Source organism: Lycium ferocissimum, chromosome 3, assembly GCF_029784015.1.
Source record: "Lycium ferocissimum isolate CSIRO_LF1 chromosome 3, AGI_CSIRO_Lferr_CH_V1, whole genome shotgun sequence".
NCBI lineage: Eukaryota > Viridiplantae > Streptophyta > Magnoliopsida > Solanales > Solanaceae > Lycium > Lycium ferocissimum.
The window spans coordinates 62493553-62511943 of record NC_081344.1 but is presented as its reverse complement, the minus strand read 5'-3'; the positions used below and the strand labels follow the sequence as shown (position 1 = coordinate 62511943).

Genomic DNA, 18391 nt, shown 5'->3' with positions numbered 1-18391 from the left:
AAAACTTATTAGACCAAACAAAAGAAACGTTAGTCAACAGCACTATTATCCTAATGAATGTTGCCATTTGAGGCTAATAAAATAGTAATAAAACCTTTGTATTAAATTCAATTGACCGTTGGTCCTTTCATTATTTTGAGATACTAAGAAAAATATTATTTTTCTAACAGAATTTTCCCATTACATCAATAAAATTTAACTCATAAAAAGATATTTTGAGAAAAAACACTTTTTTTTTTTTTTGATGATGCAGGGCTTGCAAAAACTTCATGATGTGACAACCCTCAGACAACCTGTTTGCCCCTTTTTGGCTAACCTCAGAGATGGCATGAAAAACATTTTGTTGTCCTTTTAGCCAGAAAATAGCATGTATGTAGTTTCTGATGAATTCATGTTTGTGGTGTAATACTTTTTGTGAGTTTCCTTTCGCTTCATAACATCTATCCGTATGTTCCCTTTCAAAGCTTTTTCTTCACTAAATGTCTGTCCTTCTCCATAGGTACTTCTTTTTTGGTTCGTAGTTATTTGCATATGGTGAATTGGTTCCTAACTATGATCAAAGATGTTTTGGTCATGTGAATCATGTCAGAGAAGTGTTATATCAAAAAATTTGAACATACCAAGTTTACAGTTGGGAATGTGTAAAGCTGCAATTTTAGTCCTTGCATGCAGAGGAGCAGTCGATAAGTTTTTCACTGATGCTTTGCAATTTCTTATTAATAAGTTTGAGTCCTTACAGCTGCGTGTTGCCTGCATTTTGGAGGAATATTTTTGTGTCCGGAAACTGTTAATGAAGACAAAATTGGGAGAACATCTAATTTTCAACGTTTTAAAATACTAGTTCTCGGACACGTGCGTTGCACATGAATCCAAGACTAATTAGACCAGATGTTTTACAAATATTATAATAAGTGTGCTTGCACAGAAATAGAAGTAAAATGCAAATTCAAACTGATAAATGATGAGAGTATTCGATTGATATCTATTATCACTGCATAGCATTATTATGCTGAAAATTTGTTATCAAATGAATTTGAAAAGTATTGTCCGAACGATTTAAATTATGCAATTCTAATTATATTAAAAAATATACTTAACATGACAGTAATTCCTCTTTTTATATGTCAAACAACACATAATTTAAATATGAATTTAAGGAACGTCGGTTTACAAACATTTCACGTCTTAAAGTTTTCGCCTTGTTTAAAAAAAATATAGCCTCCTTTTTATAATTGCATACATATCAAGAAGTCAATGTCGAATCAACGTATTGTTTGTAGAAGTTGAACAAAAATTCGACTAATGTATCCCTTCCTTAGGATGTGTAGATCATTGTCAATTTCACAGTGTACACCTACACAAAAATTGTATGGCTATTTTTTTTATGGAGATAATAGTTGCTAAAATTGATGTATATAAATCATACTTACACGTACATATACCTTTTATCTGATTCAAAATTATGCATTCTTTCATATGTGAATTTAACAAAAAATGTAGTTAAATTATAAATATAGCATGTGTTGGTTAATGGTTATGGCCATGAGAGGATTACAAACGGTGATATAGAATCTTCGAAGAGTTTAAAGAGAATCACAAATCAAAAGATAAAATTGACATAAAAATAAATACAAGCAAAAAGATCTTCTAATATTATAGAAACTAATACAATCTCACATACAGCTTCCAAATACAAAGTTGAAAAGGAAAGATATGACATCTTTTTTATCATTTTGTAACAAAACCATTTATTGGCCCCATCTTTTAGAGTACAAGTCTCACGAAGATCACTTGCATGAATCATTTCTCAATCTTGTCCCAAGAAGAATAGGTGTAAAAAAAAAAAAAAAAAAAAAAAAAAAAAAAAAAGAGGTGAATTATGGAGTTAAAACCCCACAATTGCTTCATCCAACTTCCGCCTTGAAATAATCCGTTATTGTGGTTTCGAAACCATATCAGTACAATGAATTAACAATAAGGACCCATTATGTGATTACCAAACCGGACAAAAATGGAGGCTAATAGGATCCTTATCTTCGTATCAAAATGACCCCAAAGATATTAAAGTAAAGATTGGAAAGAAACATTATGACAAAGTTACACTGTATTTTGCTTCTTGGCTTATATTGGAATTAACAGGCAGAAGAAAAATTTAACATACCTGGTAAGTTTTCAGCTATGTTCTATTATCTTTTCAAATGGTGAGGATTAAGCATATTATTGAAGTTCATTTATAGGAGATGTTTAATGAGCAGAATTTAATATAAATTCACCCATTAGTACTAACTGATAAGTGAGGTAAAACAAATGGTTTGCAACGTATGAACTACAAACCCTTAAGCTGCTATAAGTTCTTTCCTAGTAATTAATTACTACAACAATTATTTAGCATTTAGTAGGATTTCATTAAATCACCTGCCCTCTATTAATTTTAATTATCTGTGTAATTCGTTCGGTAATTTGTAATATAGATTCGTTCGGTAATTTGTAAACTTTTGCAAAGTTGAAGAGTCTTTAAGATGTCATTTAATAGGATATCATTAGTAAGACACCTCCTTTTAATATTCCTTTGTATCTAATAATTCTGCCGCCAAGTTGTGTTTTTATTATAAAAAAGTTGTAGCAATATTATTTTAATAGCTGCCAATAATCCAATATTTGGATTAATGTTTCATTAATACATTACGTTGGTACATAAGGAAGTTCAAGAAGGTTTAATATTGAAAAGTGAAAAGGTTTTGGATATGGCATCATAATACTTTCTTAATTATTTCTCAGACAAACTTTTTAACTTATTCGAAGGTGCACTTTTATTATATTGTATTAATTACTTATTATATAATATAGCATTTATTATAATGTGTATTTACTTGTCCAAAAATATTACTAACATTATAAGGACATTTTGGTATTTTAACTTTTAACTTGGGGTCTTCCCACTTTTAGTATATTATATTATGATGATACAGCATCCTTTTTCCTTCTTTTAAGTGAGTACTTGATCAAAAAAAAAATATACACTAGCAAAGCCCTAAGATAACAAGTGGCTTCATCTTCTGATTTTCAATGTTCAATGTTAGAAGGTCAGCTTGTAATTGTATTCAGTAATTGTCACATTCACTAATTTCATCCATTGGCGTGCTGGTTGTGTATATGCTTTTTGGACCATATTATAACTTTTCTTTGACAACATACCCAGTGTAATTCCACAAGTGATGTTTGGGGATGGTAGGATGTACGCCTACCTTACCCCCGCAGACCTTCGGCTCAAAACAGAAGTTATCAAAGCAGGAGAAATTAACGATGCACCATTTTAGCCCACCAAGTGAAAATGTGAGCTTGAATGTTCAATGATAGTAATTACACCAAAGCCCATTTACGCTGAAGATGTGTAATTAATTAGGCAGTTAAGGTAACTCATGATCCCAGGTTTTTTATACATTTGAATGCTCTTGTTCATTGATAGTTTACTCGCTTTCTTACAATTAGCATACTTTGTTTTAATCCTCCACCTATTAATCTCTCTTAATCACAGAATATTTAAAATAAGCTTCATATTCAACTCATAGCTTGAACTAGTTATTCCTCTGTAGGTAACATAACTGGGGACATCAGTTTTGTTTCTTAGAGTATTTTAAATTGACATAAATAGTCATCCACCAAAATAATAGCCAGCAAATATATATTTCGTGTATATTAATGTATAATACATAAAACATACATTTTTGATATATAATAAGTAGTGCATATATTTTGTATATTTGGCTAGCGAGTGTAATTAGTTTTGGCTGACCGATCAAAGAAGGCCAAACAGATTGCTGGATCATGAGGTAAATTTTTTTTGCGCATGTTTTTACCTACTTGACACTGCTTCTCCGTTATTCTTTTTGCAAATACTTACTTAGTAATAGTAGGTTAATGTACGACACATCTATTTTTTCCCTGTTTGGCACCAGTAATGTGGTGAGTTGCGGAAAATTATGCATGATCCCACCATGTATTGATTAAAAAAAAAAGATGCTTGCTGTCGTTTGGGTGATATAAACATGAAGAAATTACAATGCTGGTCAATTCTGTATGTTGGACCACAAAGGAAATTTTAGTGTGAGGAAGAGAGAGTAACGATCAGAAGTATAATCCCCTTCTGCGAAAAATTACACTATATATATATATATATAACGTTATAATAATTTTTATGTATATATAGTAGATGTTAAATCCCTTAATTTCTTCTGGTGTTTACTTTTTAATATTTTGAACCACCTTAATGAAACTCCTGATTCCACCACTGCTTGTAGGTGCAGTAACCAAGGGTAGATCAAAGAAATCTTGTAATGATTTATTCAATGTTTCTTTTTTAGTTTGTATGCAAGATTGAAAATGTGATTTAAGCAAGGGAATATATATAGGAGGTTAATCAATTCAATCATAAATCAATGCAGGATCTCAAGCCTTACAATCTCGCTTTTTATCTTTACCGGTCCAAACGCGTACATACATAGGCCAATATCACTTGAACCTGATGAAAGAAATGCAGTATGGTTTTCTATCCAACTTTTGAATGCTATTAATTTGAAGGATAAAAGTGTAAAAAGGGCTGAGATTTGCTTTTAAAGACTCCAGACTTGAGTTTGTTTTGGAACTTCAATTGGTGCATACAAGGAGTTCAGCTGCCTATGCTGTTATTGAGAGCCATTTGGAGTCCCACAAAAAGCTTTACCCCTGATTGCTCATTTCCAGGTTTTGCTACCAATATTGAAACTGCTGTTTTGTCCTCCATCTGGGTAATTATAGTAGCAGCAGATGCAGTCAATTAAGTTACCATATAAATGAGGTATGGCAGCATTTGCTTGACCTCTAAAGTGATTCTTGATTCTGTAGCTTCAGCTGCAACCTTTTCCACACAAATCCAGCTTCTCCACCCAAGATTCTCAAACTCATGGCCAATGAACCGGATGGTGGATTGAAAAGACATGGTTCTACATCAGTTCCTTCTGCAGCTAATCCACCTAGCCATATGATTCATATAGAAACTACTGGATCGGAAAAAGAAAAAAAAAAAAAAAAAATATATATATATATATATATATATATATATATATATTAAGAGGAAAGAAACTCATCAAAATGGTCCAATGGACTTCAACATTTTTCAGCATTACGAGGTCATAACTAGTTAACTGGCATATCATAAATTGGAAAAAGGGCGCTATGGACTAGCACAGAATCCTCAAAACTATCAGCAAAGGTTTTTTAATCCAAAAACTCCTAGCAAGGGAGAGGAGTTTGGACATATCTCCTACTATTAGCATCCTTGCACGCATGTATTTACAAGAAGACTACAAGAGCCCCATGAAACAAAAGAACTGCACATATAAAAAGTTATATTTACTCCCATCTCTTCTCACTGGTGACTAGTCTCTGCAAAACTTCAGGTGCAAAATAGACCGGAAGTCATATCGAGATCAGCCTCTCCTTGGTTGACGTCAATTTCGACGAATGATATTTCTTTCATCCCATATTGGGCAGGAGCATGTTGGTTTCTTGCTCTTCCATTCAGCTCCGCACATGTAACAAAACTCATGACCACATCTGGAAAAATACAGTTGAGATATTCACTCTCAAAATTAGCTCTTAAAACATCAAATGAATAGTAAATGAAGTTCAGCGAGAACATTTACATGGTAAGGGAAGTAAACCAGCTTATTTAACATAGTTTTAGACCATGTAATTTTTCAGTGACAACAAGAATTATACTCAATTCTCCTGTTAAACTTTGTAAAATAAGAGCATATACCCAACTCATACAACCCAACTGCCCAAACAAGGAAAGAAAAAAAGCAAGAGCAACCAAGCATTTAACATCTAAGAGATCTTTGACCTAATCACTTCCCCTCCTACCTATGAACTCATTTAGCAATTAATGAGGACTCTCTTCATAATAACATGGAGCTGGGAGTCATATCATCTAGGTCACCACCTCATTTATTTCCTATTTAGTTTGTACTTTTCTCTGTACACGTTTGTTTGCAAGCTGCACGAGTGTTCACAATTAAGAAGTAGAACACAAGTCCTCAACATTGGAAGACAGAGATCCATGCATTACATACGCTTTAGGCAAAGATCAAACGCTTCGAAAGTACTAAAGCAAAGAGAATGGATCCTGCCGTAGATGCTCTATCATCTAAAGAGCAATAACATTCAGGTCCTCTTTGTTACCTTTCCGGTCTTAATGAGTATGTACTTCATAATGCTTTCCAGATACTTTTTTTTTTTTTTTTTTTTTTTAACAACAGTGGTGTTTGGATCAACTTGCAACACCTCGACTAATTTGCAAGGTACCTAGTGCCTCTGACCAACACACAAATCGGAAGAAATCACCTAGAGGTTTTTGCTTCTGATGGGATTTAAACAGCTACCCTTGGGTGCATGATGCTTGCCACATACCTTTAGACCCATAAGTAGGCCTTCCTAAAATGCAATAACACAAAGATTATACAGCTGAAAGATGCTAGTCATGACTCATGCCAGTTGAGTGACTGTTCAGTTTTCCGCTCTCTATTCCGTTTTAGTTGTTGAGATTACACGTTTTTGACACATGCCACTCTTACCAGCATCGTGTTATTTCACCGACATCATTCCAATACGTTGACCAACAACCACTTAATTTCCGGGTCTTCCCTTAAGACACTGAAAGGCTGCCACTTTAAAAGGCTTTACCTTCCAGCAGATCCAGCAAACAATAAAAGTACTCATACCAAATCAATTTATCACCCTTTTCTACAAAAATGGGTCGAGTCGACAACCGTCCAATCCAAAAATAAATTTACAGAAATATCCTCAGAGCAAGCTGGTCATTCACAACAAAAAGGTGCACCAACATAATTGAGGTGGTTGTCTTTCATAGCAGATGATACAGGAAGGATTATGGCAAAAGAGCCAGTTTCATTGTCAAACTAAAACCGATTTGCAGCATGATAAGCTAACTGTACTGTCAACTTAAGAAGGTATCCCTGTTTGGTGCACCTCTTTAATTCAGATGCTCTTTCCGTTCTCCAATGGCAAAGATCTAAGTTGCTCTGACTCGGGTGCGGGTGTCCGATACGGGTGCGGATCTAGAGGTCGGATTCTTGATCTAAATTTTAAGATTTGAGTTACAGAGCGAGCTACGGATACAGGTGCAGGAATTCGGCTAAAAATAATTCAAATATCAAAAAATAGAGTTATAAAAAAATGTTTAAATTATGTGACATTATGTGGAAAACTTACAAGGTATTCTGAGGAGAAAATATTGATCAAGAGGAGAATCCTAGAAGGAGATAAAAGAAAAAGGACTGACATAGAAATTTCTATATATAATTCATTTCACCTCATCTTTTGTTTTTATCTGTCCCGAATTTTTTCATCAATTTTGGTCAAAGTACCCAAAATCGGTTGACCAGACCGAGTATGGACCCACACTCAGATCCACACCCCTGTCGTGTCGACACGGGTGCGGCACCGAACGTGAAGAGTCTGAGCAACTTAAGCAATGGAAATCACCTAATAAAGAAATGAGAAGAACTTGCAAAGCACTTAAAGGTTCTGTTATGATAAGCAAATTGTATCTGACTTGTAACTCCAGCCATCTAAACAAATGCGACAACTTCACCCAAACTTCCGGCAAGTCAGAACGGAGTAATGCGGCAAAAACTTCCAACAAAAGAATTGCTACACTTTTTGCTTCTTTTTTTATTTTTGGTAAACATGTGGTCTAATCTTTCTTTCCCTAGTCAGACTTCATGATTTTCACTAAGAATCTCATAGGTATCTTCAATATCTGATGTTTTGGTTGGACTTACCAGCTTAACAGCAAATACAAGAGACATGTTTTGCGTGGCTTATGACAATCTGATACTTATTTAAGCTACAAAGCACAACATTCTTTTCTTCAGCTTATAGTTTATCGGCTTAAAGCAGCACTAATCAGTCAAGCAGGCAATTCTTAGAAAGTCGTCGGATAATTACCAATTAAGTCAGACAAACTTAATCGCTAGGTGCACTTAGGATACAAAAATATGCATCTTTTGAGTAGGTTCCTACCAATCATTAATAGTATCTAAACCTAAATATCTAAGGAAAAAGACAGCAGTGTATGCTACAAATTACCTTCTTTAGATAATTACTTATATTTTCCCTTTCAAAAGAAAACACTAGAGAATGAACTATAGTCATGCTTGTAACATCTTAAGTTATTGCGAATCATTCAAAAAAGTCATCATCAACAACAACAACTTGCCCAGTGTAATCCTGGGGAAGGTAAGATGTACGCAGACCTTACCCCTACCTTTGTGGGGTAGAGAGGCTGTTTCTGATAGACCCTTGGCCCAGAAGCCATCAATTCCCTATTTTACCGAATTGAATTAGTATAACTCCAACATGTGAACAAGAATGTAAGAAGGAAGGAGAAGTAAAGGACCTGCAGTAAATATGATAGCAACCTTCCGAAAGGGACACCATATGGTTACACTTTACACACTGACGCCAACGACTCTGTGTAGCAAGAGACTTGAGCTTTGAGTCGTCTACGCACTTGTAAGGGTTCAGTCTTCTATACTCAAAGCAAGTCATGTTTTGATGCCAAGGAACTCTGCAATCGCTACAGAAAATAAGGTGACATTTCGTGCACGTTCTGGCCCCAACTTGGGCAGAAATTTGGACCTCAGCTTTTGACATCAATGTAGAACACTTAGTATTTGGGCAGTAAATCTTTTCCGTGATAGGAATGGTAATTTCCTTCACACGTTCACTCATCAAATCATATAGCTTGGGTGTCAAGAACTTTTTGCAGTTATCTATTTTCAACTGAGACTTGCATCCATCATGAGGGCATTCAGGTAGCATTCCTTGAAGGAGTTTAGCTTCCACATATTTATTCATACAGGAAAAGCAATAATAATGCAGGCAGCCATTAATTAGATACATATGATCTACATCAGTGTCCTGCAGACAAATAGCACAACTCTCGGTGATGCTCTTTCTCTTTCGAGGAGTTTCTAATGGTTGCTTAACCTGAGAGACTATCGCATCAGTAGCAAGTTTAATTGCAAAGTTGACGGTGTTCGGTGTCACAAGAAATGGTGCACAATCCATAAATTTTCTTAAAATAGAAGTGGCCTGTTCAACCAGTGCAGCAATAGTTCCCTCTCTTGGACGCGACTTGCCCGTAACCTGCAAAAACATACATCAATCATAATGATAAACCTAAGGCGGGATTTATAAATAATACAGTTTTAATAAATTCTACGAAATAGTAGTTTGCCTCAACCTTGTGCACGAAGTGCTCTCTAGTTAGTGCGTGATAGAGGAGAATGAATGTATACACTATACCTCCTCCAAGATAAAAGTACACACTATGCCCTACTCTAACCTCAAAGATAAAAATCGACAGACCCAAGAAAATATCATACTTTAAAACAATCCACTTTCGGTTGAACTAAGTTCTTCTCAATTAGCTCAAAAACTCCTCCTTAGTCCCTCTTCATAACTAGAAAGAGGCATATACTTCTTAAAATAAGAATGTTAAGGATGCGGATTCTATTTGTTGCCAAAAATCACTCCGACACTGACTTATTTACTCTAGCATGTGTCAAACTTACACTGGGTCACTGCATCTACTAATACCCTCTGATAAATTATATTCTTATGACAAAATATAAAATAACATCTGTTATAGAAATGCGCAAGAAATGTCCAGGATCAGAACATTTAATTTGTTTACATATGATATAACATGATTAATACTATTAGTATACATATGCTAGGTGAAGGGGACTTACATATTGCAAGATTGTTTGACTATCCAAAAAGACATTCACCCTTTTCAGACCCAGCATTACAGCAACATCAAGCCCTTCAATCAGTGCTTTCAGCTCTGCAATTTCATCAGTCAATACTTCTTCGGTGCCTTTAACCAAATTCTTACTCACTTCAAACACCAATATACCACTCGGATCACAAACTGCAACTCCAATCCCAGCAAGGTTTCTCCCCACAACAACCCCAACTATCTCTTCAACATCTTCTCCCATTAAACCCTTCACATAAACTCCAAAACAATCCCCATTTTGCAATGTCGCGCCCTTCGACGAACCTTCCTGCTGGAAAGAAAATAATTCGAAGTTGTAGGAAATCAGGATTTGGTGTTTTAATTCATGTCTAAATAGGATTTATAATCAGATTTATATAGGAATAGGTTTTTCAGTTTATAGTAATAGTCAAAGCAACTTTCGTACTATTATAAATAGAGTTGTTGCTAGCTATTTTCAAGTGCGGATAATTGTAGAGAGCATTTAAAATTTATGAGCTTATGAATAAAAAGGGGAAATTTTCAAAAATATATAGCCCAACAGAAAATATTACGCCACGTAGTCCAATATACAGTATTATACAATATTACTCCCTCTGCCCCAATTTATGTGGCACAGTTCGAATTTTGAGAGGCAAACAGTTTAATTTTGACTGTGAATGTGGGCATGGAATCTTTAAGTTATTTTCAAATAAAATTTACATATATTTGGATACTACAAAAAGGTATTAATATAAGTCACAATAATTGACAATTCAAAATATTTAAAAGATATATTAAAAATTTCTAAAAAGCGTCACATAAATTGGGAGGAGGTAATATACAACACTATAACTGGAGAAAGCATTATGCATAATGTATCAACCTTGTATAAAAGTGTATAAAGTGTGTTTATACACAAATATAGGCTAAACCATGTAACAAACTCAAAATATGGGCTAAAGCGTCTAAATATTTTCCCCAAGTAGACATAGATCGTAATTTTTCCTAAAATGGGTCAACATAATACAGCCCAGTATAAAATATTACGCCACGTAGCCCAATATTTATATACGACATTATACCTGGGGAAAGAAAACATTATACATAATGTATACACCTTGTATAAAAGTGTATAAAAGATGTTTATACACAAATATAGGCTAAACCGGGTAACAAGGTCCAAATATGTGCTAAAGTGTAAATATTTTCTCCCAGTAGACATAGAGGGTAATTTTGTATTCAAAGATTTATGAGTTTATAAATAAAATATAGGAAAATTTTCAAAAATATACAGTCCAGCATAAAATATTACGCCACATAGCCCAATACAACATAACGATATTATACAACATTATACCTGGGAAAGCATTATACATGATGCATCAACCTATAAAAAGTGTTTATACACAAATATAGTCTAAACCAGGTAACAAACTCAAAATATGGGCTAATGTGTGTAAATATTTTCTAGCGTAATCTTCCCTAAAATGGGTCAAAATAATACAGCCCAACATAAAATATTATGCCACATAGCCCAATATACAACATTACACAATATTATACATTTTTTTGCACGGATTGCCCTTCGTTTGGGGTGGTCTTTAAATTTTGCCCCTCAAATTTGTGGTCTTTAAATTTTACCCTTTGCTTGGAAAGATGAGCGAATACATGAAGTTCTGGGTTCGAACCCCCGCTCAGGCATAAAATAAAAAAATAATTTCGTAAGGATGGACTAGGGGAGTGTATGCCGGATCCAGCATACAATCTTTAAGAAAAAGTTAAAGTTATGCCGGATCCGGCATAACTAAATGTCTGCCCTTTAAGGCAAAGTCTGCCCCCTCCCAAGAGACTTTTAGTTAAACATAACTAAAAGTCTCATTTAGGGGCATACAAAATTTAAACTTTGCCTTATAAGGCAAAATCGGTAGTTTACTCATAACTGTGGTTTTGGACAAAAAAAAAGTTCTGTAGTTTATAAAGATGCTTTAAGGATTAATTGGCTCTGAAATATGGACTTGAAGTGATCTGCTTTGTTTAGATTCTAAAGAGTGTACATATTTGAAGGTATCAGGAAGATATTACGTGGGAATTGAAAAAGAAATTAAGTACATCACTGATTCAATATTTACATAGGTTTGTCTGGATGTTTGTAACTCTGTTCTAACACAGTTGAAGTGGTTAAAAAAAAAATGCATATATTATATATATGCTTCAAGACAAAGTTTGCCCATAAGGCATAAGTATGCCCCCATCGGCATAAGTTTGGTAATTCCTAAACAAGTTTATGCCGATGGGGGCATACTTTTAATGGACAAACTTTTATGCTTAGGATCCGCATAAACTTGTGAAGGAATTATCAAAGTTATGCGGGAACCGGCATACTTATGCTAAGTCTGCCCATAAGGCATAAGTATGCCGGTTCCGGCATAACTTTGCTAATTTCTTCACAAGTGTATGCCGATGGGGGCATAGCGAAATTTAAACTCTGCCTTGCGAATTTTTTTTTTAAATTTTGACTGTGTGGGGGTTCGAACCTGAAACTCATGGGATTTAGCGAAGGGTAAAATTTAAAGATTTCAAATATGAGGGGCAAAATTTAAAGACCACCCCAAAAGAAGGGCAATTCTGCGAATTGCCCAATATTATACAGCATCATACCTGGGGAAGCATTATCTATAACGTATAAAAACCTTGTATAAAAAAGTGTATAATAGTGGAAATAAAGTGTTTATACACAAATATGGGCTAAACCAGGCAACAAACTCAAAATATGGGTCTCCCAGTAGACAAAAAGCGTGATTTCCCCTAAAATATTTTACCTTTACCTTTACCTGTCCATAAGGCCTGTGTAAATAATCGCCTGTCTCCTTCCACTGATCCTCCGGCACACTGATTATCTCCCTTGCAAATGCTTGATCGTGTAATCGACGGTTGAGATCATCTTCAATTTTCCTCATCTCCGCTTCAGCTTTTTCGTGGTCTTTAACTTGTTGCTCGTACTTCAACAATTCCTCAGCGAAGATATTGGAAACCGTGTTTTTAGGGATGACGTCACCATCATAAAAAGTGAGTTTTGAACTTGAAGCGAAATTTGGGTCATCTTTTGGGAGAGAGTTGTACATAGCTTCTTCCATTTGGAGTTGAAAAGCGAAGAGAAGATCGTCTTCGGCGGCTTCAGCGGCGGCTATTTCACGGCGTTGTTCGTCTAGTAGGGAGTGAAGATCGTCGGTAACTTCCATATTTTTGGGGGGTAGAACTGAAGAGGTTTTACTAAGGGTTCTTCACCTTCTTGCTTTTATTTTCACTGGAGTTTATGCTCTGTATGGGGAGGGGTTCGTAGCAGCTTTTTCATCACTGTTTTAGAGAGACTATATAAGAATGGGGAAAGAGTATGAAACAAGTCTCGAGTCTCCGAAAAATGATTATTGTGGGTGAGGCAGGCCCGCCATATCATAATTGTGTGAGTGCTTCATTAATTGACCAGTGCAATGTGGGTTCCATTTCAATTTAACTTTGGGAAAAAAGACATAAAATAGCCAACAGGTAACTCGGGCAATTCTGCTTATTTTGGGGTGGTCTTTAAATTTTGCCCCTCATATTTAAAATTTTTAAATTTTGCCTTTTGACTAAAATTTATGAAACCCTTCAGTCAAAATTTTTTTAAAAATTTGCAAGATAGAGTTTAAATTTATTATCTTTTAACAGATATATTTGTTAATGAATTACCAAAGTTATCTTTACCAAGATACTTATGGGCAAACTTTTAGTTAAACCTTAACTAAAAGTCTTTTCCTAGTTATGACTTATGGGGCAAACCTTTAGTTAAGCACAACTAAAAGTTTACCCCATAAAGCATAACTAAAAGTATGCCCTATAAGGCGGAACTTTTCTTTAAGGCATAACTAAAAATTTGCCTTATAAGACAAAGTCTATGTCTTAAGGAAAAGTTATGCCTTATGGGGCATACTTTTAGTTGTGCCTTAACTAAAAGTCGCCATAAGGCATAACTAGGAAAATACTTTTAGTTAAGAACTTAACTAAAAGTTTGTCATTAAAAGTTTGCCCATAAGTATGCCCATCCGATAAACTTGTTAAGGAATTACCAAAGTTATGCGACCCGCATACTTATGCCAAGTCTGCTCATAAGGCATGAGTATGCTGGGTCCGGCATAAATTTGGTAATTCCTTAATAAGAGTATGCCAGGTCCGGCATACACGCGACCCAAACCTTACCTTGCAATTTTTTTTTTAATTTATGTGCCTGAGCGGGGTTCGAACCCGAACCTCATGATTTCTACGTGAACGCTCGGGTTGCAATGCGAAGGGCAAAAATTAAAGACCAGCAATATGAGGGGCATAATTTAAAGACCACAAATATGAGGGGAAAAATTTAAAGACCACCCCAAAAGAAGGGCAATCCGCGCAAAAACACATTTGGGTCTAATATAGTGAGCTGGCTGGCCGGCCGACCCAAACTATTCACAAGCGCTGGCCGGTCCAGCAGCCCAAACGCCTTAAAAAAAAAAGATTTTTTGTGGCGACTAAACTAAAAGTATGCTGCAAAAGTCTCCACTAAAGGTTAAAATCATATTGAGCCTTCAATAAATGTTTCAAAACATGTATAATATGTGTATACTTATACAATGATTGAACTCTTAAAAAATATTTCAAAACATGTATAATATGTGTATATTTATACATTGATTGAGCCTTCAAGAAATATCTCAAAACATGTAGAATAATACTTATGATACATTTTCTATACATATACAGTAGGGATACATATTCTATACAACAATTATACATTTTATATACTAAAGTAACCATCATCGAAAACTTAACAAACTAAAATATATCAACTACAAACTAATAAAATTAGTAAGTATACATTAATTATACATTTATTAAACATAAATTATACATTTATTATACATAAATTATAGGTTAATTATACATTTATTATACACATATTATACAATAAAGATGCAGTTTCTATACGTACGATACATTTTCTATACATATACAGTAGTGATACATATTCTATACAACAATGATACGGTTTCTATACGTATATGTATGATATATTTTTTATACGTATGGTATACTTTATATACAAGAATGATACCGTTTATATACATATGCTGGAATTATATATACACTTTCTATACAAGAATGATACAGTTTATATGCACTTTCTATACAAGAATGATACAGTTTATATATTATATATGTATGATACATTGTCTAGACGTATAATACACTTTCTACACAAGAATGATACAGTTTATACATAAATTATACAACAATGATACATTTTCTAGACTTATGTATGGAATATGTATAATATGTGAAACATTAATGTATAATCAATGTACAACTAATGTATAATATATATATGATTAGTGAGTATACATTGATGATACATTTATTATACACAAATTACACAACAATGATACAAACCTATGATACATTTTCTATAAATATATGGTAGGGATACATATTCTATACAAAAATGATACTTTTTTATCTGTATAATACATTTTCTATACATAGTTGATCTTTAGTGACTTTTACGAAGAAAAAAAATTGATCTTTAGTGGAGACTTTAGTCCTTTTTTTTTTTTTTGCAGCGGACTTTTAATGGCTACTCAAGTCGCCACAAAAGGTCGCGCTGGCTACACTTTGGGTTTAGAGAAACATGGACCACCCCTCTTTTACCCTCCCAATATCCCGCCCATAACTCACACCACACCTTACTAATTTATATTTTCACAATTAATTAATTAAAGTCATTTAAAATGTAGAAGGATACTGATAAGAATAAAAATATTGAATTTAATGTGACTGAAAATAAACATCAACTAAAGTAACCTTTCAGTTATTTACTGTCCTTTTATTATTGTAGCTGTAATTTCCTTGAATTATGAAGAATGTCTTGAGATCTATAATCTTTAATTAAGTGAATAATGTTTATAAGAAATATAAAAAACGTATAGCTAAATATCTCATAGTTTTTATTACATAAATTGATTTTGGTTTTTTCTTTTAAGAAATGGGTTTAAAGCTAAAACCTCTTAGTCTATTAGAGATAAATTAATAGAAAAAATAAAAAATTTGACAAAAATTATATAAAATACTTTAAATTAAGGAAAAGGGTCAAAAATACCTCTCTACTATGGGAAAAAGGCTAAAAATATCCTCCTTTACAAATTTGGGTAGAAAATATCCCTTCCGTCATTGAAGTTTTCAAATATACCCTATCTTAACGGAAATCCCCAAAGTAATCCGATTTCATTCTTAAACCGTGCCCAACTAAATAAAAAACTCACATGGGTCACCCGCTCCTATACCTAGTGGCTCCAGATGTAGAACTCGGGAACAAATTCTTCGCATATGGGTTTTTTTTATGTAGTTGGGTTGGATTTAAATGGAGCGGGTTTGAAAATGAAGTCGGATTATTTTGGGGATTTCCGTTAAGACTGGGGTATATTTGAAAACTTTAATGACAGAGGAGTATTTGACCCAAATATGTAACGAATGATATTTTTAGCCCTTTTCCCAAAGTAGAGGGCCATTTTTTACCCTTTTCCCTTAAAATTATTTATAAAAATAATATACTACAGATAAAATAACTATGAAAAGGGTATGTATTAATGTCACGCCCCGAACCATGGCCTGGGCGAAACACGGCACTCGGTGCCTTATTGCATGTGATCGAGTGAACCACATGGCTTGCTGAATCATCATAAGGCATGACATGCGCGGAGTATAACGTGAATGCATGATGAGCCTTTATAAAACGTAATAAGTCATAATACTTAATAAAAATACTTGTTTAAACATGAGTGCGGAAATAACATGAATGAGCCAAAATGGCTATACGACTCCGAATGTCTGACATGACATAACTGACTTGTCTCTGTCTATGAAACCTCATCATGAGTCCGACCGGAAAATACTTCATCGACAAGGCCCCTAGCATACCTTAGATGCATAACTAATCATAAAACAAAAAGTTGACTAAACCTCGAATGAGATAGGGCACCAATAAGTGGGGCCGATACGAATATCGTCCTGCGAGCGGATGTGTCGTCCCGTAAATCGCACCGCATCGTGAAATGCAGGCCCCGGCAATAGAAAGGGGACGTCGGCACATTGAATGTATCTTGGTATGTAAAGCAACCGAATGAAATAACATGGGGATAACATGATAAGAATCGAAACCGGACACGAACATGAGCACGAGCATATATATATATATATATATATATATATATATATATATATATATAAACATGGTAAGTAGGGAGAGCATTCATAAACCGACAATATGATATCACCACGTGGGTACGTGGTGTCCGGTACCTCCGGACCGGCGAGCCCCATACCTTGCCGGGGTATAAGGTGGTAACGTGCCTGATGGATCCATTCAGTGTAAAATTAAGGAATCATCCTAACTGGATGGAGCGATCCTTGTCCTACGGTGGCTACGTAGTTTCAGGCTATCTGAGCCTTCTCGGTAATTCGTACAACTCCCACAAATATGAACATGATATAATTGGCTAAGAAGCCCATGATTTCGTGAATTAACTTGTACTTGACTTGTAATCATGATTTCACGAAATAACTTGTAAACATGGTTTCATGAAATAGCTTGTATTTAGCATGTATGTGTCTTGTATCATGGCATGAAAGTAATTATATAATATAGTTGCATGAAAACTTGTAGACACGTAGGATATTCATGAAATAAGCACTTTTTAGTTAAAAACATGCATGCAAGAACCCATGGTATACAAGATATGGGTTTTCATGGATTACGAACTGATTCTCAATAATCATATAGAGTTATTAAGAACACAATGATAGAATAATAGCAATTCATACATAATATAATCATGGACATGGACCTAGGGTTATCATGAGCATGGTATAGAAACCTTAATTTTCGTAAAGATTCATACTTTATGGATTAAGAGGCGTGGGGAAGAACATTAATGTTCCCACACGTAGATAGTAACCCTACATACCTGTAAACGCTCCAATCCAACGAACTAAACTGCTTCTCTGACGAAGAACACCAAAGCTCTAGCTTTGAATCGCTTGAGATGGATTTACCTTGGAAATCCTATGTTTTGGTTGAAGAATCATGTTACAATTCATGAATTACTGTTATAATTACTTAGGAATCGTTAGAGCGATCTTACCTTGATGTGGGAGGATGAAGAGAGGAGGAAAGTGGTTGCTTAGGGATTTAGAACCAAGTTGGAATGTCTGATAAATGAAATTTCGAGCTAAGTGTTGAATTTATAGCATGGGGCATTTTGGACACCAAGGCTCGCCGAGCGCGGCCTATAGCTTGCCCTGCCTCGCTTTGAGCTCGCTCCCTCATCCATTTTACACTTGGACGATTTTCTTCAATTTTTCCCACTTTTGAACGACTACCTCGCTGAGCGCGGCCCAAGGCGAGCCCTTGCCTCGCTTTGGGGCGAGCTCGGCGAGCTCCCCTGTCACTTTTATACTCAGTCGATAATGTTTAGTAAAATAGGAACAACTCTTAGC

General features: G+C 34.7%; 1 protein-coding gene across 6 annotated transcripts; it reads right to left on the bottom strand.

Moving 5' to 3' along the window:
- Nucleotides 1–5128: 5128 nt before the first annotated feature.
- On the bottom strand, nucleotides 5129–13252 carry LOC132050356 (E3 ubiquitin-protein ligase RSL1-like). 6 transcript variants are annotated; one of them, XM_059441586.1, is made up of 4 exons: nucleotides 12649–13252; nucleotides 9819–10139; nucleotides 8459–9210; nucleotides 5129–5592 (listed from the first exon to the last, which is right to left on the bottom strand). In XM_059441586.1, exons 1-4 carry the CDS (start codon nucleotides 13066–13068, stop codon nucleotides 5487–5489), a joined length of 1599 nt encoding a protein of 532 aa, XP_059297569.1. In that variant the 5' UTR covers nucleotides 13069–13252; the 3' UTR covers nucleotides 5129–5486. The 6 variants fall into 6 exon arrangements, with proteins under 6 accessions (XP_059297569.1, XP_059297570.1, XP_059297571.1 ...); XM_059441587.1 differs by having other exon boundaries at nucleotides 9819–10136; XM_059441588.1 differs by having other exon boundaries at nucleotides 12655–13252.
- Between the last annotated feature and the right edge of the window lie 5139 nt (nucleotides 13253–18391).

Bases quoted from the DNA above. Each gene is read 5' to 3' on its own strand.
- LOC132050356 (XM_059441586.1), bottom strand. From the start codon at position 13,068: ATGGAAGTTACCGACGATCTTCACTCCCTACTAGACGAACAACGCCGT. The intron at 10,140-12,648 runs GTAAAATATTTT...TTTTCTTTCCAG, and splicing joins ATGGACAGGTAAAGGTAAAG to CAGGAAGGTTCGTCGAAGGG. The intron at 5,593-8,458 runs GTCCTTTACTTC...GTATTTTTCCAG, and splicing joins TGCTATCATATTTACTGCAG to ATGTGGTCATGAGTTTTGTT.